General features: G+C 53.6%; 1 protein-coding gene across 1 annotated transcript; it reads right to left on the reverse strand.

Annotated features, from left to right (window-relative positions):
* Positions 1–5,969: 5,969 nt before the first annotated feature.
* Positions 5,970–6,460, reverse strand: LOC103914887 (twist-related protein 2-like). Its single transcript, XM_009321613.1, has one exon. It carries the CDS (start codon positions 6,454–6,456, stop codon positions 5,971–5,973), a length of 486 nt encoding a protein of 161 aa, XP_009319888.1. The 5' UTR covers positions 6,457–6,460; the 3' UTR covers position 5,970.
* Between the last annotated feature and the right edge of the window lie 16,738 nt (positions 6,461–23,198).

Consider the following 23,198-nt stretch of genomic DNA (forward strand, 5'->3'; position numbering starts at 1 on the left):
AAAGCAGGGCAAGCCAAGCCGAAAGCCTGATCTGGACCTTGGGCAGGGGGAAACGGCTCCTGCAAGGGCTGGAGGAGATTAGGAATGGCTCCAGCAGGTCTTGAGGGACCGGGCATGGGGGTGCAAGGGGACTCAAGCCCCGTGGGGCAATGGCTTCATGTTGCTGGCCCTGGTGCTCTCTGGGCTTCCTCCCCATCACCCCTAGGTCTCTGGTTTTATTTCATCCCCTCCACCCTTTGCCTCCTGCTTTTCTAGTCCCTCCTTGCGCAATAGCTGAGACCTTTAACTCTCTGGAGAGGAGCCTGGAGAGGAATAAATCAAACCCTCCAGTAATTCACCCCTGGGCACCGGCTGAGATAATGCAGACGGGGGCCAGCAGGCTGCTGGGGGCAGCCCCTGCCCACCCTCTCTGCAGGCAGGGCTGCCCTCGGGGCTTGCAGACAGGACAGAGCCTGCCCAAGCCAGGTGGCAGAGAGAGAAAAAATCCCCAAAGCCCCATGTCTCCCATTGCTGTCCCTTTGGGACCGTGGTCCGAAAGGTCTGTGATGGGCGCTGTGTGCATCCACGGCGCTCAAGGGCAACGGCGCCTGGGGAAATAGGCAACCAAAAAGGCGGGCGTCCAACCGGCACGGCACAGGGATGTCCTGGGTGGCGGGAAGCACAGGCACGAGCATCTCAACCCAGCCCACATAAACGTTAATAATCTCCGCTTGCCTCACGGCACAGCCATGTCTGAAGCCAACAAGGTCTAACCCCAAATAACGCATTCACGGCACGGTTTTGAAGGCTGCCGAAGGACTGCGGGAGCCTCCAGAGGAGACCAGCCCTGCTCTGAGCGTGCAGGGCTTGGGGACGGACCTTCACGGGGCTGGCGTGGACCAGACCACAGAGCCAGGGAGACACATCGCGCTGCCAGCCTGTCCTCAACGCCCCGGCTGACGACTGCCCTTCCCTCCCTCCACTGCATTAACACCCTCGTCTCTGCTCAGGTACAGCCCTATAAAAGGAAATTAAATGCAAAGCCCGTCTCGTTAACGCATCTCCTTCGTTCCCCCTCAGATCCCAGGTGCATTCCCGTGACATTCGGCAATGAAATACAGGCTCGTTTCAAAGGCATTCCTCTGGGCTAAGCGAACGCAGCTGAGATCTAGCGAGCCCATCTCCTCGCGGGGATCGTAAACCGGCAGACATTTTAATGCTCGTGAGGGCTGGCTCTGTAATTTTATCTCTGTTTTAATTTTAACTAATCCTGAGTAGTGCTGAGAACCTGCCTTCCTGCGATGGAGAAGAGCCCGCCCCCCCCCAGGCAGGTTTGGTGTTGAGTTCTTCCGTCTTTAATAGAAAAGTGGAAGTTTTTGCTGGAAAAAGGCTTTTCTAACAGTGAAATTAATGGCAGCCCCAGTTGCCCTTCTGCATGTCTTTGTGCCGAATGCTCTCATGCCAAGGGTCCTGGAGAGGGATGGCTGGACAGCCTGCAGCTCTCCCTGCTCCGGGCTGGGCTCCAGGAACCGCAGCAGAGCAGCTCCGGGACATCAAGGTGATGCCATCCCTTGCTCCTACACAGCAGTCGGGGCGTCCCCCGACAGCCCCGGCACAGTGTGGGCTGGTTGTGGTCAGACCGAGCATCCCCAGCCCCATCTGGTCCTGCATCCTTACCCAGAGCCAGCGCGTGAGATCAGCCCTGGGATTTGGGGGGATGTCCCACATCCCTCATCTAGGGCAGCTCCTCCTGCCTCGGGGCACCAAAGCTGGAGCCTTCAAGGCACCAGACATCTCTTCTTCTACCCCAGCTCTGCGCTCGTGGGAGAAGACAGCAGCCTTGGGAGGAAACTTCTGACCTCTAAACCTGCTCCACGCCAGAGCAAGGAGCAAACCCCAGAAGCATCCTGCCAGAGTGCGCGGATAGGAGCACGGCTGGTGCTTAACATAGCCCTTCACCGAATGGAAGGAAGAAAAATCACCCAGGCACAGATTTGCCAGGATTTGGGGAACTCTTCGGCTCTTCTGGGAGCTCAAACCAAAAGTGAAAGCAAGGTGGCTCCTGCCAGCGCGACTCCTCGCTCGCTGGACCTGGCTAAGGAGGAGCCCAGCGCCTGGGCTTGCTCTAACCCAGCCCGGGGGTCCTGGGCCACCTTGGCCAGTTTAACCAGCAGTGAGTGAATGGACCCACTTCTCGCTGCTTTTAAAGGACTGATCCAGGGTGGCAAGACAGCTCAGCCAGAGGGGATTGTGCTTTCTTGCCAGTCCGCAGAGGGATCTCAGCTTTTTGAAGCAGATGCTGCTTTAAATGCATTTTCTGAGCAGATCTGAATAGGGAAGAGAGCTCTCCCCAAGCTCCTTTAATACCCTGGTGCTTTAATACCGTGCAGTGAGACATATTTATAAATAAAAGAAAATGAAACATCCACCCAACAAAGCAGACTCCAAGCAAGAGCAACAGTCCCCAAAGGGAAGATTTATCCAAGGTCTTTCAGGATAGACAATTAAGTGAGGGCAACGCGAGAAAGACAATAAATCCAGGGAGACAAATGAAGGGCAAGAAATATCACCCCTTACAACTCCACCAGTCTTTCCCCCCCAGCAGTTTCAGCTTCCAGCCTCATTTTCTCCTCCAGCAGGAAAAGAAACCATTTTAATGTGCTCGAGACTGTGCTGAAAAACCGTGAGCTTGGGGGACTTCAAACATTATTTTTCTTGCCTGAGGGCTCAATCCCTCTTTCCCCGGATGATGTCTCCTGGTTAACAAGGGCATATCCACATCCAGCTATTCCAGCGCCCTTTGATATTTAATAGGCTGAGTTCCAGTGGAGACCAGTATGCCGGGGCTCGCAGCAGCCATTAGCTGCTTTACATTATAAGATTGCAGTCCCGTTGCAAGTGCTGGGTTAATTCACTTACAGGAAAGAGACGCAGCCTTTCCAACTCCAGCATCGCTTCCCCTGTGGCTGTTCCCTCTTTTTGGTCTTTGCTTAGCAAATCCTCCTCCCGTTACTTCCCTGCCCAGCTGGGAGTTGCTAATTGGTACCCGAATACCGCTGCAGGTCGGCACAAAGCAGATTATTATCTCTTCAGCTGAAGGATGCTTCGCCTCAAGGCAAGCACCGGAGCCGCTTGGGATGAATATTAACCAGCAATGATAAGCACACTGAGAGTCCCACGCTCACAGGACATGAGGGATTTTACACGGAGGCTTTTTCATTTAGCAGAGACGTCGTTAAGATCACTAAGTGTCTTTAATTCCTCTGTTTATCATGGGAGCACAATTCCTGCCAAGCACTCAGCTTAAATAAACAGGTCTACAAGTCAACGACCGGACGCAGAGCTGCACGTCAGCCCACACACGCAACAGGGAGCAGACACGCGTGTGCCGAGAGCAACGGCCCCGGGTCTGGGGGCGATGGCGAGGGGACTCAAAAACCCCACACCTCCCCAGAGCGAAAACGCCTTTAGCTGGGCTTTAACGAAGCGCACAGCTCGTCAGCATGGACTTCGTCAGCACAGTGCTGAAGCTCTGACAAACCATCCGCCAAAGAAACCCACACTCCTGCTGATTCCACCTCTCTTGCGAACCTAGGAGCAGGGCAAAGCCGTGCCGGGCAGCCCCCGTCTTTTGGGAGCATGCACAGAGCACCCAGCATCCTCCGAAAGAGGATAACCCCGCTGCAAACTGCAAAACTCACAGGGCTGCAAAAATGTGATGCCCAGAAGAGGGTGAGGGAGGCGCTGGGCGGGATACGGGCTTGATCTGCTCAGGGGGCTCAGCATCCCGACTGTCCCTGGCAGCTTTTTGGCTTCTCAAAGTAAGAACAAGCAACCACAGGCTTCGCTTCTGGCTGTCCCGAAGGGGAAGGTGTCCCCGGAGGCACCCAGCCACGGCTAAGGGGCAGCTATCCTGCTTCCAGCAAGGACAGTCTTTCTCATCAGTTTTTAAACAACCGGGTCTGCCCCAAATAATTGAAATCTCTACACGGATGTAGAAAACTGGCAGTTTTTCTGTTGGTTAGAAGCAATCTTAGCAAGGTTTGCAGGAAAACGAGAGTTTAAATGTGGCACACCCTTAAATGAAATCCCCCTGGGAGCCGGTCAACATCTTTAGCCAGTGGCTGCACCTATATCTGCCGATCTGGCCTGAAATTCAGGGCTGTTACGTGGCAAAACCCAAAGGCAGGAGGGTCAGCGGTGCTCATGGGGGGGGACACCAGCCGTGGCAGAAGGTTCCTGACCGCCCGGGCATCATTTGGGCCCCTTTGCAGGAATTTCCTATGATTTATTTTGTCTCAGAAAGGCCGCTTTCCTCCCTTTCCCACTCCCTCCGGCCTTTCGAAACGCAAGATCAGGGTGGAGAGCAGATTTTTTTTTTTTTTTTTTTTTCACTATGGTTTTAATGGATATTCTGGAAGGTTTCAGTACAAGCTAAACAAACAATGTTGACATTCTGGTAATTGAAATGTTTCGCTGAAGTTTGAAGGCACCGGGGAGCCCATCATCCTCACCAGGCTGCACCCACGACGAGGCGGGCACCGGCGGTCTCACATCGGGCTGCAGCATGGCACCAGCTCCCTGCCCCAGCTGGGGGGTCAGCACGGCTTTAATTAGGGTCTTGCACCCGCTCGGCACTTCTCGTCACAGGGTCTGGGTTGGCTCACGTTATAGATACGCTGCTTCTGCCCGCAGGGAGACCACAGTTGGGCACGGGCACGTGGGTCCCTGCACTGAACTGGGGCTTCAGTAAGACCAGCCAGGAGGAGAAATGGCACGTAAGGAGGTTGCCCAAGGCTGACCCCAATAGCTGGCAGAAAATAAGAATAAAAGGGTTTTCCACGTTGCAGCCCTTAGTGGTGGGTGCAAGAAAAATAAGAGTCCTTTTGCCCTTGGCTTCCCCAGAGGGCCCGGCAGTCTCTAACCCCCAGCGCTGGGGCCGACACAAGACAGGGGTTAGAGTCAGTGCTCGAGGAAAGCCAATAGCCCTGATCCTGTTTAGGGGACAACGGGGACTCTCGGGAGCTGGGCTGGGCTCCCATGAAGTGTCCCCGAAGTCCACGGCTTGGGAATGTCCTCCGGAGCTTTCTGCTCCTGTTCATGAGCTGCAGGAAACGTTAGCACGTAGCTGAGCCTTCTCCCCCCGTTCCCCCTTTCTCCCAGCCCAATGAGACCTAAAGCACTGAAAATAGGATTATTCCCCTCTCCTCTCAGCAGCTTTGCCAGTGATTGAAAGGATGCTCAGGCGGTGGCTGGATGGTGCTGAGCACGTCAAACAAAGAGGTGCAGTGCAACGAGTGGGCAAACCTCGCTGCCCCGGCATCCTCACTCGATATTTTATTCCCTGCAGTGTAGGATGCCTACAGATCCGAAGGGATTACGGATCCCATCTTATCTTCAGCGCTTTAGGAGAGGGCTAGGAGAAAGCCCGGCAGGCTGGAGGCCCCAGGGCCACCCAACGGCTTCAGGAAACGGCTGCCAGGTTTTGCCCGGGCGGCGAGGACAAGGCTGGGCTCTTGGTGCAGTGGGAGCACCAGCAGCCGTCGGCCGATGGCTGCGGGGCGGCCTCTGGTCTTGCTCGTGCAGTTTTGACACCTCGGTAACCCAAGCACATTCAGGAGGGTGTCTGCTGATTTACGCGCCCTCCCGGGTTACTGTGGGAGGATAAATCAGATTTTTAAGCCCTCGTTTTAAACCTTTCACTAGCCTGCCCCGGACCAGACCCCGCTAAATGAGATCAGTTGCTTTAGGGCTCCGCTGCTCGGCTCCCTGCAACGTCCTACCGGCCCCGGCGAGGTTGGGAATTGGCCCCTCCTCACACGCCGAGCCCTTGGGGGTTCGTTAAAGCAAATCGCTTGCACGTGGAGCGTGAGGAGGGGGCGGCTGCTGTGCGTTTTCCCCCGCAGGACCGAGCTGGGGAGATGCATGGAGGATGCAGGAACGAGGGATGTGCGGAGGTGTCGGCGGGGAGGTGGCGATACATACCCCGGCTCAGTGGGATGCAGACATGGACCAAGCCCCTTCCATCCTCCAGACGGAGAAGGCGTAGCTGAGCCTCTCGTGGGCCAGGTAGTTGCAGCTGGTGATCTTGTGGTCCAGCTCATCGCTCTGCAGGACCTGGTACAAGAAGTCTATGTAGCGGGCGGCCAGCTTGAGGGTTTGGATCTTGCTCAGCTTGTCGGAGGGCAGCGTCGGGATGATCTTCCGCAGCTCCGCGAAGGCGTCATTGAGCGACTGGGTCCGCTGGCGTTCACGCACGTTGGCGATCACGCGCTGCGTGTGCACGTCCTCAAAGGACTGCGGGACGGGGCTGCGCTTGCTCCGCTTGCCCTGCGGTGAGGGGGCACCGCAGTCCTCTGCCGGCTTGCCCCCCTGGCCACGCTTGCGGAGGCATTTCTTGTACAGCCGCTCGCCTTCCTCCTCGCTGGTGACCAGGCTGCCTTCGGGGGAGTCCGGGCACATGCTTTCCTCTTTCATCTTCTCAGCACCTTGCAGGCGAAGGGCTCTGGGGTCTCACGAGATGCGACGGCCACAGCACATCGGCAAGGCGGCCTGGAGAGCAGCCAGCGCCCACTCAAGAAGTGCAGCCTGGAGCATCAACCCTTCAGCCTCCCCGGACTTCCCAAGCCTTGCGGAGCCCTCCAAGGAGCTCGGTTGGTTTTTCCTTTGGGCTACAGAGAGGAGGGCGTTCGAATAACTTTGGGGAATGGCTCTTGCTGATAGGGCGAGGAGGACCGTGGGCGGACCAGACACAGACCAATGCAGCCGTGCAAGGTAATGCAAACATCAGTGGAGCTTATGGGTTCCAGATTTCCTCCCTCCCTCCTCCACCGACACCCCCAAGCCCTCCGGCACAGATGCTCCTGCCTGCTGCCCGGATGTCAGGGGACATTGCCTATGCTAATGTGAGCACCAGCCAGGGAGTTCAGGGGAGGCTTTTTTGGGTTTTAGTCTTTTTTTTTTTTCTTTTTTAAGCCCAGTTGACCCTGCAAAAGCCAGCCAGAAATATTCACTTGTCCACTTTGGAATAGGAGACTTTTATCTATGAGAGATTCAAGTGGAAATGTGGAGCGATGGATGTTTCGATGAGCAACGCAGGGTATTCTCTGAGTCCAAAGGAAGAAGCAACAGCGATAGGCATCCGTACTGCTCTCGAGAAATGGCATAATACAAAATGAACTTGAGCTTGCATCTATTCATCCATCCACCCACTCATCCACTCAGTCATCCATCCATCCATCCATCCATCCATCCATCCATCCATCCATCCATCCATCCATCCATCCATCTCTCTTCCTCTGTCTCTGTTTCTGGCAGGCTACGATAGCCCTTATTATACAGATGGAAGTCAATACTCATCCACCATCAAATTCTTTTCAAATAAATATGGCTGCTATTGCAGATAGAGAGGGTAGAACAGGTCCAGACCCTGTTCCTGGCTGGATCCACAGCCAGTTCTGCCCCTGATTTCCCCAGGAAATCAAGCACTATAGGCAGTATTGCTTCCTTACTCCACTCCTGAGCTTGCCTACAAATGAACCCACTTTCTCCTCCCTGCAGAAATGCTGGGAGCGTTGCATCCTCTTTTAGCCAGGGTTGGAGGTCCGGATTCAGACTACCAAGGCATAAAATATTCTGCCCAGGTCCCTCCTTATATTGAATAGTTTTCAACCCTCTGTTATCACACCAGTAGAATCAACACACGAAACTGGAGGCCACTGGTGACCCACCATCCTCCTATGCCCAGCCACCCGCTCCCAAAAAAGTCCTACACCTTTGGGAACACCTATAACCTCCTGCCTGTGCCCTCTCTGCCTCTCCAAGGTGTTTCTTCTCCAGTGCCTGTTGACCCCGTCCAAGCTGTCTCTGCTCATCACGCTCTCCTGGCATTGCTCCCCACTCCTGGTCATCGGGAGCTCCCACCCTGAGTCTCTTTGGAGGGACACCGAAGTCCTGGCACGATGTTCCTTGGGGATGTTGGGGTCTACCCCCAGCAGAGCTCCATAACCCTTGCTGAAATCTTGCTTTGTTGTTCTGTCTGATAATGAGAGCACAAAGGGGTATTATGGGAACAATATAGTTTAAAACAGCGTCAGTAATTCATCAAAGTAATTAAAATAATATCAATAAAACATAAATTGTTGAGTTGGCATGCCTGCATCTGTATAGATATTTTTAAAATTAGCTCCTTTTTATAACACACAACAAGTTTCCATATATAATGTATTTTACTAACAGAAGTATATAACGTAGTACAGAGTTCTCCTACGCTGATGAGCCTGCACCGTGCTGCAGCGGGATTCCCACCTTCCCCCAGACTGGCGGTGATGGGGATGCGGCAGCTCAGGCTGAGCACGACCAGGAGGCTGCAGGAGAACGTCCTTTAAAAGACAACGACCTTTTTTTTTTTTTCATCTTGCTGCATATAACAAATTAATATTCTCATCTTGTCAGTATTATCTTCGTCCTGAATAACCTACACTGTTGTGCTGCAGTCTTCTCCTGAACCTCTGTTCGAGAACCTCTGACCCGCTCCCTACAGCCTGAAGAGGAGGAGGAGGAGGAGGAGGATGTCCTCTCTGCTCTTTGAGGTGGGGCTGAATAAAAGCAAGCGACTTGGCCAACTTTGCTCAAGCAAGCTACACCCGTTTCCAGTAGAAAAAAAACTCAATTCAAGCCCAGCGACAAGGTATTTCGTAAAAACAAGCTCCATAGACCTGCCAAGCATCTGTAGCCTTGCTGACCAGACACGCACCCCGTTGTCCATCAGTGCTCACAGCAAAACCCTTTCCAACCCCTTTGCCTTCCTCATTACACCCGCCCAGATGCTGCTTTTTCACTCGGGAGGCAGGCACCGTACAGATGCTTTTCTCTATTTTAAGGACGTGTGTGTTTTCACATTCTTCCACGGGTTTCTCTCAAACATCCTTCATGCTGGGCGGGGGCCCAAGTGAAATAGCAACCTCAAAGAGCCACCTCGGCCCCTGTCCCAGGGAGACCTGAGCGACGCAGGACAATGATTTTGGATATGAGAGGGCTTTGGCTCAGCCCCATCCTCCCTGCGCTCGCGTCAACTTGTCAGGGATGGCAGTGGCCACGGATGGGAGCTAGCAGAGAGCCAACGCTTGAAAAAATGCCGAAGATTGCTTAAGGAAGGAAAAGATGCTCAGAAACAGGTTGATACTCAGACCTGCTGGGATGGAGCCCAGTGACTTTCCTCCTTCCTCCTCACCGAAGCCCACGGTGCCGGCAGGGCATCGGCTCAACGCATTACTCACACGCGAGCGTTGTCAAGACAGCGACTAATATCAGATGTTCATAATGCGGAAAGACAATAGATCACAGGGGCCTGGGAAAGCGAGAGAAAACAAAGGGCGAGGAAAAAATACCCCAGAGAGGGCAGGATTTAGGCAGGAGCCAGGGTCCTCTGATCCCGCACTTGGAGGAGCTGGCTCAGCGCTGCCGAGGGCTGGGGAGCTGCCAATTAACACCAGCTGGGGCGCGGGCTTGTGCCTGGCTTTTATTTTTTTATTAATTTTTTATTATTATTGTTTTCCTTTTTAAAAAAGTACGTTTAATTTAATTTCGCTGGCGAATGGCTTTGGACGAAGGAAGTGAAGTTTGGTATTGTTGCTGATATCCTTGAGCAAAAGGAGAAATACAATGAGCTTTGATCTGCGGGAAGGATCAGCTAAGCACCCCGAACTGCTCAAGCGGGCTTTTTTACCCAGATCTGGATGTTTTGTGGCAAGACTATTTTCCTTTAAACATTTCAATTTGTTCTTTCAGTGAGTGTTTTTTGGAGGAATATTAATATAAACTTTTCATGGAAAGGTCACGAGTCACCAAACTGGTTTCAATAACGTTGCTTTTCCAGCTAGCTGGGGGTTTTATAGCGCTCGTTTTGACAGATCAGTGAAAATTTCAGACCTTAAATATGCAGAGGGAAAAAAAAAAAAGCCTAGCTCACTTGATTCAGTGAGAAGCCAGCAGATGGAAGATTTGAATTCCCACCGTGTCCCAGCCCCTCTGCCCACCTCTCCTCCTGGTCCTCCTCTGCCCTCTCACCACCCACATCCATCTTTCCTGAGCAGGTTTTTTTTGGTTTAGGTAGGAAATGTCCCCGGCATTGGGGTGTCCTCAGCAGATCTGAGCCTGGAAGATGGTTTGCAGGGCTCCTGCGGGGCCAGTTAGCGCTTTGGAAAGAAAGAAAAGGTGAAAAAAAGAAAGCAAGGACACTACCAAACCACGCACGGGCAGAGAGCAAGGGAGCCCGTCGCCTGGGAACCCAGGGCTGAGGCACACCAGTAACGTCACAGAGGCTGTAGGACCTCAAATGGGAGTTCTTTTGCGGGGCGGAGGTGGGAGCCAAGGTTTCTCTAGAAAGGGGTTGAGGTGTCCCCCTCAAAAACCAAACCACATCCTTTGGTGGGCTGAAAGCACATCTTGGTCAACCTGAACCTATTTCTGTCTCTGAGCCTCACACCGCCTGTAGGTGCTCTTCGCTGGCCTGCAGTCCTGGATCTGTCTGACCCCCCGCTGCCATCTGCTTGGCTGCAAAACAAGCCAAGCCCTTTCGGTCTTTTCACCATAAGCAGGTCTCCAAAACCCCTGGTGATCCCAGCTCCACTCCATGCTGTCCCCGTGGGGGGACCAGGCTTTCCTCTCAGTCCCAGGAGAGCTGAGCATTGGCACAAACTCTTACCTCCTTTCAGGACAACTCACCGGCTCTCACAAACGTCAGACTGTTGTCCTGGGACGTCCTGGCCTCTCTCCGTCTGCCACAGGTCTGCAGGGATGGTCCACCAGAGCAAGAGGTGGACCTCTCTGCATGGTCTGAAGGACGGTGTGGCACTGCCATGCCTCCAGGTCCAGCTCCGTCCCACTCAGGACACCCCACGGGAGCGCAGAGGAACCACTTAATATAGCAAATAGAAAACATTTCTTTTAGCAATTTGCTTCTTATTCACTGGTGATGTCACATCTTTTGGCTTCTCTGAGTTGGATCGGAGTATGAGGACCTGCCCTGACCTTGTCAGACACACCGAGCTGGGTGGCTGTGATGGGAGGAGGTCTCACGGGGTAGACGGGGTCTTTGGGTTAATGCACGCTGGGGAAGAGCTCGGTACGGAGCTGATGCTCCACCACCACGGGTATAAGGATGGTGGACAGGAGGTTTCTGCATCCTTGGGTTCTGGTGGGGAGGTTGAACCCCTGATTTTTCTTGCGTTGTGTGGCATAAACCAGGGCTGCATCTGCTATAACGGTGTAAAGAGGAGTGGCTGAGAGAGCTGGGCTCAACCCGAACAACCTCCACAGACGCAACGACTTGCCCTTGGTGGGCAGAGTGGGGCTGGGACAGGACATACATCACGGTCTGCGTGCAAATGCCGTTTCGGGCCAGAGAAGCTGAGGAAGTGCCACCCCCAGCTCCACCCTCAGTTTGCTCGCTGGTAAAACGGGGCTGCAAACCTGCCCGCCGCTGCGAAGAGCTGGGGCTGCGCGGGGATAACACGGTCCATGTGTGAGCCCGGTGCTGTCGATAGCATCGCTTTGATGGCCGAGGACCTGATTACGCCTGCAAATAATTCTGGGCACAAAATCAGAGGCCCAGCCTTGATGCAGAGGGTTTGGTGGTGATGGTTTTTTTTTTGCAAGCTCCTTTTCTTTGTTAGAAAGGACAAAAATAATCTCTATTTCATCCTGCGTGAAAAAAAGGAGGATAACGCTAATAAATTGAGAACATTAAAGGGAGCCAGGAATAGCCGCTGCCCCTGGAGGCTGGGGAAGCAGCTTTGGTTTTGCAGGTTTTTCTAGTTATTGCAGTGTTAGAGTAGAAACATGTGTGGTGCGAATAAAAATGCGAAGCATCCGCTGTAGCGTGCTGTTGCTGCAGCAACCGCAGGGAATATGGGCAAGGGGGATCGTGCAGGGCTCTGGCTGTAAAAGGGAACTCGAGCGCTGCGGGGTCCTTTGATCCGCACGCCTGCAGCTTTGATTGATGGCCTCGCAATTCATTTCCTTGTCAAAGTGACATAATGTTCCTGGAACTCGCTGAACTTTTTAAGAACTAAAAGATGTTCCCCACCAAAACGCACCCCCTCCACCCCTCCGCCCCTCCCCGAGCGGGGGGCAGAAGGGACTCGGGGTGGTGGATGGGGTCTGGCCAGTGGCGTTGCTGGTGAGACGGGGCTGTGAGCCGCGGGTCTGTTGGGCCTTTGCCCCTTCCCTGGGAGCGGAGCCGCGGGACGGGGAGGGGGGATGAGCGATGGAGGGACGTCCCGCGTGCCGCCCACAGATGCCAACCACCCCCCCACACTGACGACCATCCTGTTCCAGTTAATTTTTACATGTGAAAGTTTGGGGCTTTTTTTTCCCTCCGCTTCTTCCGCATCTGTTTCCATCTGGCCATCAAAGGAGCAAAACGCCATGTTCTGGGTCTCACTGCCAAGAGCCTCCCCACGAGCTGAATAATTCCCACCGAAGCCGCCTCCAGCCCAGCCCTGGCGCCGCACGAGCCAAGGCTCGGGGGGAAGCCGAGCGTGATGTGCTCACGCCGGGGCACGGCAGCCGAGCCGAGCCCTCCTCCGGCCGCTGCTGCTAACGGAGACGGTCGTGCAGCCTTGGCTGGGAGACCAAGCGCTTGCCTGTGATTGCGACCTTGCGCTGCCCTTGAATTTGCATCAGTCCCAGGCAGCGCTGAAGTGGATCAACTCCCACAGGATCTGCTTTCCTGCTAGTAATAAAAGATCATCACAAGCAGTTGCTTTTCCTATTTACTCCAGCTTTCTCCTCCAAAGGACCCAGCTGCTTTGCAAATCCCGTGCAATGCCTCACAGACACGAAGCCACCCTGGGAGGGCACCCCAGATGACGGGGCAGGTGGTGCTACGTGCTGTGGCCAGTAGATAACTGGACAAGCATTGCCCCAGGAGATGGGATGGAGAGGACAAATGCAGTCTCTGCAGGTGAAGAAAATTTTGGGGAGGAGGGAGCAAGAGCCCTATAGCTCAGGTACTCCTGCGAGCAGCGAACCCATTCCTGCCTGGTGAGCAGCCTAACCCTGAGTCTACTTCATCCCTTCAGCAAACATTTCTTGGACCAGCTCCTCTGCCCAGATACGAGGTGTTTTGTTCACCCCTGGCTGTATCACCCAACACTACCAAGAACAGTGCGGCTTCATCGTCTTTGTAGCTTGCGAGTAGTTGTGCTTATACCTGTTGTTGTCTTGCACCTCAGGAGTAAATAAAAACCTTCTGTCATTCTTGCCTTTCATTTCTTGCTTTGGATTTAAATGCCAGGCAGAGAGAAACCTTGTGAGGTGCCCATCCCCGCTCACCACAGCTCCCTGGCTCTGCAGACCCGGCTGCAGGACCCGACCCTGGCTCCAGATGTGCAGCTCCTTCTCCTGGTGCAAAGCAAAACCCCCTCTGCCTTGCTACCTCCACGCACTTCACCCTGCACCGCTGCTCACATCTGGCCAAGGACAACCCCATGAACAGGTTGGGGTAATAAATGGGGTGCCGTGATGCCCCAGATCTGCTTGATGCATTCAAGGGGAAGGAAACAAGATGTGCTGTGGGCACGTTGCAGACGAGGGCTTGACTGGGAGCTCTGCATTTCATCCCGGTGCTTCCCAGTACCCGGCTGGACCCGGGCTAGCACCAGTAACCCAAGGATGAGAGGTCAGTGACTCACTGTCAGATGGTGCAAGGATCCTGACGACTGTGGCTGGGTTAGCAGGAAGCATCTTTCCATCACGCTGTGCATCAGCTCATCTGCTCCCACGGTGAGTCACTTCCAGCCAGGAGATCCTACAGCCTCCAGTCCGGTCTGTGGGAAGGGAAACCAAAGGGTCGTCTTCTGCTCCTAGGGAGTTTCACGGTTTAATCCTCTCTGAATGTGTAAATGCTGCCTAATCCCCCTGCTCCAGGCCTGCTTCCCCCCTGCAAAGGCATCAAAGCCTCCCCTTGCAGCTATTAACCCCCAAAAAGCAGTTTCTGAAGTGTGGGAGCTCACGAGAGGAAATACAGTCATTCTTATTTTTGTGGGCTGCACCCCTGGGCTCCATACCAGTCCATTTCTGCCTTTTCCTGCCCCTTAGGATGGCTCATCTGTGGGTCACCCTGTGCCCATCCCTCTGTTTCAGGCTCAGATCTTCCAGCATCCATCTTCTGGACAACTCTTGCAGTGCTAACTCCGTCTCCATACATACGTAGCAGTCTACTCATCCATCCTTCGCACACCTTTTCCCTCTAGCTACCATGTGCATGGCCATGCACTTTGCCATCCCGCTACCCAATTGCCCCTCCCCTGCGCATGATCCTGAAATCCCAATAAAGCCAACAAAGTTGACTCCTTTCTCCCCCAGTGAGCTGAACCTGGTCTCTCGCTTTAAGAGGAATTTGAAGCAAATACGTATTTTTGTGAGCAGTTACCTCTCTCTGCACAGATCTGGAGAGGATCCAGTAAGTCAAAGCCATCCTGACCTCCATCTGCCCCATGCAGAGCGCCACGCGGTCCTCCAACATCAGCTCAAGTATTTGTGGGCAAGCGAAGTTCAAAGCTGCTGTTAGCAACAAGGCCAACGTTTATGGTAGGTTTTGTTTAATCTGTGAGCAAAACAGCCTCTGGAAAAATCTGTGCAAGAAGGTGTTAGAAGGGCAGGGGTTGAATTTGCCCCAGAGGGTCCCTGCCCGAGAGCATCTTCCCCGGATGGGAGGAGACGCTTCACTTGGTGTTACTCCCAAGCAGCGACCAAACTGTCTTGGTCCCTCGTGCTCCTGCTCACAGCAAATCAGCCAGAGACTCGGGTTCAGGAACTAGGAGGGAGTGAAAACAGGGGAAAAAAATATGTGGTTTTCTGCTGGGGGCACCTAGAGAAGCAAAAAAGGAAGACAAAAATGCAAGCGCATGCATTTTATAGCAGTTTTCCTTGGGCTGTTATCTAAATGGGCCTACCAGCAGGATAAGGCCGCAAAAGTACAGAGCAGACAGACAGACGGATGATACCGATGATGCACATCCCAAAGAACGCCGAGTTATTTTTATGTGAGCAACTTTGTACGCACTCAAAGCTGACTCAGTTTTCTGCATCTCCTCCCTTCAAGCCATGGGCCAAACGGGAGCCATGCCAACCCGAGGGATGGAGGAAAAAGGGGGTCTCAGAAAAGCCAACGTGCCGGGTCTTCTTCACACGGCTCTGCGTGAGAGTGCACGCTCATGCAAACCACTAGCATCTCGGAGCAAATTAGTAGCTCACATTCAGAGCCTGGTGGCTTCCCACGGCTCCCAGCTGGCCCACGCTTGGCAGAGCAGAGTTATGAGCAACATCTTAGGGCAGACTTGGGTGGGATGGGAGAGGACACGCTGGGCCCTCTCCCACCCCCAGCCTCTAGACACATTAGCATCACCCTCCGTCACCATCACCCCGTGCCCTGGGCTGTTATCAACGAAGTCACAGAGGGCCAGAAAGAAGAGGAAGGACTTTGGAGAAGGGGGACTGAGCGAGTGCTGGAGTAGAGGGTGGTAGGGAGCCTGGACCCTTCCCCACAGCACTGACAATTTGCCGCCAGTGAGAACCAAACTCCATCTCTGCAATCGGTATAAAACACTTTTGCTCTCCCCACAGCACAGTCCTGGGCAGAAAGCAGACCCTTCAAGCCCAAAGACCCCCCAAAAGCCTGGTAAAGCAAGGGGTAGCATCTCTGCCTCCATTCTGGAGAGCTCCGGAACCTCTTTTAAGCTGCTGGGGAAAAGACTTTGCAGCAGTTCAAAACCACCAGGAGATCCGTGGGACGGCATGTCCCACAGTGCTCCAGCCCCTGGATGTCCCCAGCCCCTGGATGCCCCCTGCTCTTCATGACCATCCGGGGTGAAGGTGGTTTGCAGGAGCCCCTCCAGTTGCCCCATTTGGGCATCACCTGAAGGGAAGAACACTTTTCTCCCATGCTGCTTTCCTCCCTCTCCTCCCTCCCGGTCCCAGAGCTGACACCACTCCCAGCCCCAGCAGCACATGTGGGAGGACCCTGCAAGCCTTCAAAGCCTTGTCTGGGGAGAGACGAAAGGCCGGTTAAACTCCTGGCTGGAGATGAAAGGAAACTCTCCCCTCCGCGGCTGGAACGAGTTGCTGGTGCTTTGGAGTCGGGTTTGAGGCCCATTTCCTGAGCGCCATGGCAGGAGCTTTCATTTGCAGAGGGACTTTGCTAACTAGCCACGGGGCTGTCGTGAGAGCAGATGTCCGGTCATCCGCGGCACTTCGGCACGTCCCCGTCCTCAAGCACACCGGGAGGATGCCAGGCTCTGCAGGAGGGGCAGCCTGGATGCTCCAGCAGCTGGGGCTGGTGCTCACATCCTCTGTATCTCCGCAGGGGAGGGTTCCCGGCACAGCTCAGTGGGACCCCACCGCCCCTCGGGGGTGACAAAGCCACAAGTGAGGATGGGCTGTCCAGCCGGGGCTGGCAGCAGGGCGGGGGTGAGCAGAAAGGGGAGATTTCAGCTCCTGCACCAAGCACAGATACACAGCCCAGGGCTGAGGAGCGGCTGGCTGGGCGGATGCGAACGACAGATTTTACTCATTTTGTCAAAGGAAATTCTATTCCGATTAAAACCCGTTTGATCTCGATGGAGAAGGGGGGTTGGGTGGGGGTAGGATTGGGTTTCTCTCCAATTGTTGGACTTTATTGGGCTAATGTATCAGCTAAAAGCTTCCAAGTAAGATTTAAAGGAGAGGAAGGCAAGGGCATGAGCTACAAAATCTGGAGATGCCTTCAAGGGGTGTATTAAAAAAAAGGGATGCGCTGCGCAGCACGGAGCAGGAAGGGATCAAGCCACTCGTCCAGGGCCATGCGTGCAGGCGGGCTGCAGAGCCAGCTACCCCGGTACCCACACTCGCTGCCACAAACACCCCGGGGCTGTCCCCTCTCCCCCCACCGTGTGCCTGTATCTCACCGCTGTGTTGGGACGGGGTTACCCGGCGTCAAACCTGAGCTGAGCAGAGCCCGAGATGTAGAGACAGTCAATATCGAACGGGTTTATGAGTGCGTATTAAGCTGTGTGGCTGCCCGAGGGCCAGAGCTACAGCCAGGGAAGGTGTTGGGTAATGTTTGGAGAAACAACGTCAGAGCTGGGGAAACACAGACAGACCTGAACGCGTGGTCCTGGGCAGAGGAGCCCGAGGCAGTGGAAAAATCAGGGATGCTGCGGAGCTGATTCAAGCATCAACAGGCAGGAAGGCACTGGCCGGGGAGCAGGGCTGGCCACGGAGCCCCTCCAACCCCGTGTCTCCGGCAGGCAGTTCCTACGCTGATGCATCCCGCTTCATCCACTCCCAAACCAGTCATGAGTTCAAATTCGGCAATTTTGGCTAGGCTAAAAGGTCAAGTCATGGAAAATCGCAGCTGAGAGGACTTGGAAAGGTCAACCGATGTGCACCTCTGTCCCCAGGATGCATCGGTCGCTCCCCTGCCACATCTGCAGATGCCCGCCCAGTTTGTCCTGCCGACAAAGGGGACCAGGCAGCCCACACCAGCAACCCGCTGTCCTCCCTAATCCTTCCCAAGACCGAACCTACATCTGTGCTGTAGTTTAAGCCTATGACTTCTCTTCCCATCTGGACTGGACGAGAAGAGCAGATCATCCCTCTCCTCCGTAAATCAGCCCCCGAAGACCATGGTCAGGTCTTCTCTCAATGGTTCCTTCTCCAGACCAAGCAGCAGACGCTTTAAGGCTCGCTGTAGGTCGTGCCTTTCTAGAAAAGCGATACCTGCTGCTCAACCATACCTGTTGCTCTCTGCAGGTCTCCTTGCACTGCTGCCAGCTGCCACTAAGCACATTACCTGGTAGGTGCAGGCACGTAGACTTGAGCAGGGATGGATGAAAGCTGGACAAGGCAAGGAGAAGATCATCTCGGTGGAAAAACTCCTAAAGGAGGAGATACCACATCACCGCCTCGCTGCGAGCTGGGTTGCTTGTAGGTCTGGGCTGGGTTGGGCTGTCTGCCTCCTGCCTGGGCAGCTGAATGCCCAGGCTGATTTTCCAAAGGGTTGATTCCTCCCCACTGAGGAACGAGAGTCCTCCAGCTCCTTGCCTTCTCCTCCCATCACCTGAAATAAAAATTTTTGTCCGGGCCGCAACGTAAAAGGGAACATGTCCTGTGATGCAAAGCACTGCATGGTTGGGTGTTTTCAGGGGAACCAGGAAGGTCTTGTTGAAGTTTTGTTTTTTCTGAGGACTGGAGAGAACATTGGGGGTTGGGGAAAACATGGGCAACAGACCATCTTCCAAGGGAGGCTGGGATAAAGCGTAATCTGAAATGACGGATCATGAGCTGAAGTGGGTTAAACTGAAAGGATAGCTAAAGTATACGTGTTTCGCAGGGGAACCGCTTTCTTTTTTTTTTTGAGATGGAGAGAGGGAAAACTCCACTGAAAAGTTCCATTTACAAGTAGAAAGAAAAAGAATCAAAGAAAACATCTCTTTCTTGGAGAGCTCTGCGGGGATAAAGTCAGAATTATCCTAAGCCAGGTTGAATTAGCCCTGGCTAAAGAAGTTCAGCTAGAAAGCCCTTTGGCTATATACATAAAAAGAGGGCAAAAAAGATTACATCTGTGCAGTGCAGACAGGATCGAGCTTAAAGACAATTTCGACGTCTGCCCAGACGACTCCATGATCCAGTGAGGAGGATGAGGGCGCAGGAGTTTACGGAGCAAGCACCTTGGAGATGAAGGCAAACCTCCGTGAGTATTGCGTGCTGGAGCACTGAAACCTCGATCTGTGATAAATATAAGTATCGTGACTTGGTGGAAAATAAAACCAACTGAGTAAAGACAGTAAATACGGAGCTTTTATTGTCAGAAGGGCAAGAGAGGCAAGTGGTTGTGACCCCGGCGATGTGCGAGGGCCTGGAGGAAATCTGGAAGGCAAAAACTATCAAAGATAGGGAGATAATTGGATAAAAGTGGCACAGAATGAGCTCACCTTGGGCTAACTCGATAATTGTCTTTGATCAAAAATTATTTTCTGAACAAAGGCCGTGCAGATCTCCTCTGTCTGGACTTTATTAACATATTTGATAAATTGCTCCACAGGTACTTGTAGGTAAACTGGAGAAAAAGGGGTTTGAACTGGGGAAGGCATGGGCGAAAGGGGAGACATGGGGCTGTCGCGGAAGAGGGACTGCCCCTGGCTTGGGGTCCCTCAGGGACTGCTTGGGGAGAGGCTTCCTTAATGTTTGCATTTGCTTAAAAACCAGGAGGAAGGTAAAAGCAGTTTGCTAGTGATGCAAAGACATCGCAACGCAAAGGCACTGGCGGCAGAGTGCCTGAGGGTCTGAACGTCTGAGTGCAAGACCTGGATGTATTAAAAATTAGAGTAACAAAAAATGGAACCAAAATGTAATTTCAACATTTGGAAATATAAAACCCTTCTTGACGATGTCTTCTTGCCACCGCTGGCACTTGCGATGTGGACATCCCATTTTTCCCAATGCCCTCCCTGGGTGAAGCTGCCTCCCAACCAGAATTTGGCTGATCCCATCCCACCGAGCAAGTCTTCCCCAGGGTGGGGAAAAAAAAGAACAAAACAAAACAAAAAATCCTATTTGGAAAGGAGGAGGAGCGTGCGTTGGTCTGGTGGGCTTTGGGGTGCCCATCCCAAACTCTGCGCATGCCAAACCAACTCCACCTTCCAGGCACTGGGGAAATAGGGGAGAAGTTTTTACTTTTTGAGGGTTGATCCTTAGCTTCGGAGCCCTCAGCTTCAGGACCTAGCTACCAACCCGCGAGATTTTTAATATAATTATTTCCAGAATGATTTCTCCCCTACAAGGCTGAACTGAACCAGTGAACTGTATCAAGGAGCTGTGGGCCAAGAGACATGTCCTGGCACGGCGCTGGCTCAGCGAGACGTTTCCAGCCACATCAGGCATGGAGTAAACAGGATCTGGTGGAGGATGTCACAGCCCAAGCACTTGCAGGAGGAGGGGAAGGGCACCCGTTTCATTGCTTGCCTTTTTGTTTGCAGTCGTGTTTTACTCTGCAATGATTATTTCAGTTCATTCTTGGCTTTTTCGCCCTTTCTTCATTTCTTTGCTCTTTCATGCCTGGTTTAGGAGGAAGATAAGCAACGACCCTTCCATGAGAAGTTGCTGCCAGCCCAGCTCAGCTCCAAGCCTGCAGCGTGGGCTGTCCCAGGAGAGGACCAGAGCCCTCCAGCCAGCTCCAAACTGCAGAGTAACCTCCTCGGAGGTGCCAGGACCATCCGATAACCTCTTTGCAAAGCTGTGGTTTGGCTCCTTTTGGCTGCGTATCACTGCTTTCCATAAATATTGTCTCAAAGGCTCTTTCTAGATACTCCACTTCAACCCAGCAATTTTCAGCCTCCTTGTTAAATATTGGAACCATATTGAATCATTTTACTTACTTGGTTGTTCTCCAAGCTGAAAGATGTCCTAAAAATAACTATTCCCAGTTCTGTGTGTGATGCTCAACCCCCCCTCAGACCATGGCTGCCTCCCAGCTCCGTCTGCGCTTCGGTTAGCTTATCCCGACACTAAATCAGCTCACTTGGGGACTTTTAATCCCACTATTAATTTTTACCAAAACCCACCTCTGCCTGTTGGCTTGTGAGAAGCACAAGGCAGGACCACAAATTCCCTCCAGAAGAGCATCAGCCTGGCAGGACTTAGTGCTGAAGATGATGACCAGGAGGACCTGCTCCGGGCTCATGCCCGTGAGTCCAGCATCCACTCAGCTTGAGGTTTGGCATTTGGGAGCAAGGAGACACCTCTGGGGTTGCTTGCTCCAGCAAAGAGGTCTTCCGCAGGGCCTCTTCCTTGCTGTGCTTCCCTTGGGCAGGTTGTCCTGTCCTCTCCACCCTGTCCAGACCCAGAGCCACCCTCAGGATTGGGGCTGGATGCAGTGAGACCTTGCAGTTGTCCCTGCCGTGAGGAGGTTGCCAGACCAAAGACTACCAAAAGGTCCCTTCTAGCCTTATTTTATTCTTCTAACCCATACTGGCCGTGCCAAACACTATCCCTGCCTGCCACGTCCAAGGTCACCCCACCTTACCACATCCACTGCTACCCTCTAGCCATCGCGTCCAGCACTGTCCCGTGCCCAGGGCTACCCCACGCCTCCCGCCTCCGGCTCATTGCTGCGATGGCCTCGTCCAGCAATGCCTCTGAAGCAGCGCTAACCCAGCCCCTCCTTCGTGTCCAAAAAAACCCCATGCCTGCTACATCTCGCTCCAGCCAGCACACAACGGCATACAGCTCCCTCCTGCTCCGATCAGGACGTTGCGTGCAAGGGCTGCAGTTATTAAAATGCTATTTGGGGGAATTTTTTTTTTTTTTTTTTTTTTTTTTTTTTTTTTTTTTTTTTTTTTTTTTTTTTTTTTTTTTTTTTTTTTTTTTTTTTTTTTTTTTTTTTTTTTTTTTTTTTTTTTTTTTTTTTTTTTTTTTTTTTTTTTTTTTTTTTTTTTTTTTTTTTTTTTTTTTTTTTTTTTTTTTTTACCAACCACCAGCCAGTAAACAAAGAGCAAATATGTGCTGAGTCGGCTCCCTCTTCGCAGGGCGGGCCGGCTCCACTGCAAGACTGGGGACTGCGCTTGCAGCAAACCATGCATCCAGGCGGATCTGCACGGCAGGGCTGCTCTGCAGAGCGGTGCCGCCAAGCATGACCGAGGTCCCCCTTTCCTGCAAGGCTTGTGAAACGGTCCCCTCTCCCTTGCTCTGCTCTGTGCTGCAGATGGATTCCCCTTCTCAGCACCCGGCACTGCCAGGAAATGGGTCCTGCAAGCACAGCAGACCCAACGTGGCACCGTCCAGCCGGATGGGTGGACATCCCCGAGGGAACAGGGACCTAAGCGTCTGGGCAGACGTTTGACCCGCTTGCCTACACGGCTGGTCCCTCCCAGCACCACGCTCCCAGACCAGCCACACTTAGGACCATCCATGGCTACCTCAAGGATAGCTGAAGACCTCTTTGCCCCGGCTGCGTGGAGCCCCGGGCTCTGCCCCGTGCCTTAGAGCTGTTCGACACCCCTGAGCACAGCCCCAGAGCCCACTTAGAGGACAGACAGCCAAGATTCATGGACCCAACACACCAAGGACGGCGTCATCCTGGCCAGCAGGCACTGAGCATCCTTCTCCACTCAAACTCACCTTTGAAGGCCCACGTTCAGCAGCTCCAGTGAGGCTCATCTGCAGAGGCCTCCACGTCTGGCGGGGCTGCAGCGCTCAAAGCCTTTGAAACACCGTTTCCGTCCTCCTCACATCTTGAAAGCAGATTGCCAAAATGCAAAAAGTCTGTTGTTTTTGTTAATGTTGCTTTGAATATCTTCAAGCGCTGCTCAGGCAGGAAGGTGGGATCAGGGCCACCGACGCAGGCAAGCAACGGACCCTCTGGGAGGGTGCCGAGACCCCAAACCCAGTGGGTCTCAGCAAGCTGTTGGAGACGTGCACCGGTGGTGTGACGTCTGGATGCTGGACTCACGGGCATGAGCCCGGAGCAGGTCCTCCTGGTCATCATCTTCAGCACTAAGTCCTGCCAGGCTGCAGGCAGAGCTGTGCTTCACGGCAGGCTCCTTCCAACACCAAAGGTCCTCTGCAAGCCCCAACACACGTGCCAAATCCAGCAGATGCTGCCCGATTTCTGAAGGCTTCCTTCTGCTGCCAAGTGCCGGGTGATACGAGCGCCGCTGCTCCTCCAACTAAGTGACAACTGGGCAACTGCATGAAAAAGGTCCTGTTGGATCGTAAAGCCCGGTCTACCCTGAGAGTGGGGCTGGGATCGCCAAGACTTTGGGGAGTCTGCAGGTAGAGAAGGGCTCTCATGGCAAGATGATGGACTCAAGTCTGCCTGGGGGGTTGCTCTGGATCTTTAGAGCCACACGGGACCTCTGCTCCCCTTGTATCCCAACACCAGAGGGACCAGCAGGTAATGTGGGCTGGGGTGCTGCCCTGCCTGGTTTAGAGCAAGGGCTGGAAACCTTTCCCCAGGAGAGGAGGAGGCTTTTACCCTCCTGACCAGGGCGGTCAAGGGCTGCTCTACCCTTCCTTTGGAGGGTGTCTGGATCCACTGAGCTGCAAACCCATCCCATAGCACAGGGTGGGGGGAAACTGTCACTCAGGGGACTTGGATTCCCCACTGCAAACCAAGCAGAGAAGGGAGATCCCTCCCCTTCATACCTGCTCTGCTTTGGCCCTTGCAGCCACCCTGA

This window comes from Pygoscelis adeliae, unplaced genomic scaffold (assembly GCF_000699105.1).
Source record: "Pygoscelis adeliae isolate BGI_AS28 unplaced genomic scaffold, ASM69910v1 Scaffold803, whole genome shotgun sequence".
NCBI lineage: Eukaryota > Metazoa > Chordata > Aves > Sphenisciformes > Spheniscidae > Pygoscelis > Pygoscelis adeliae.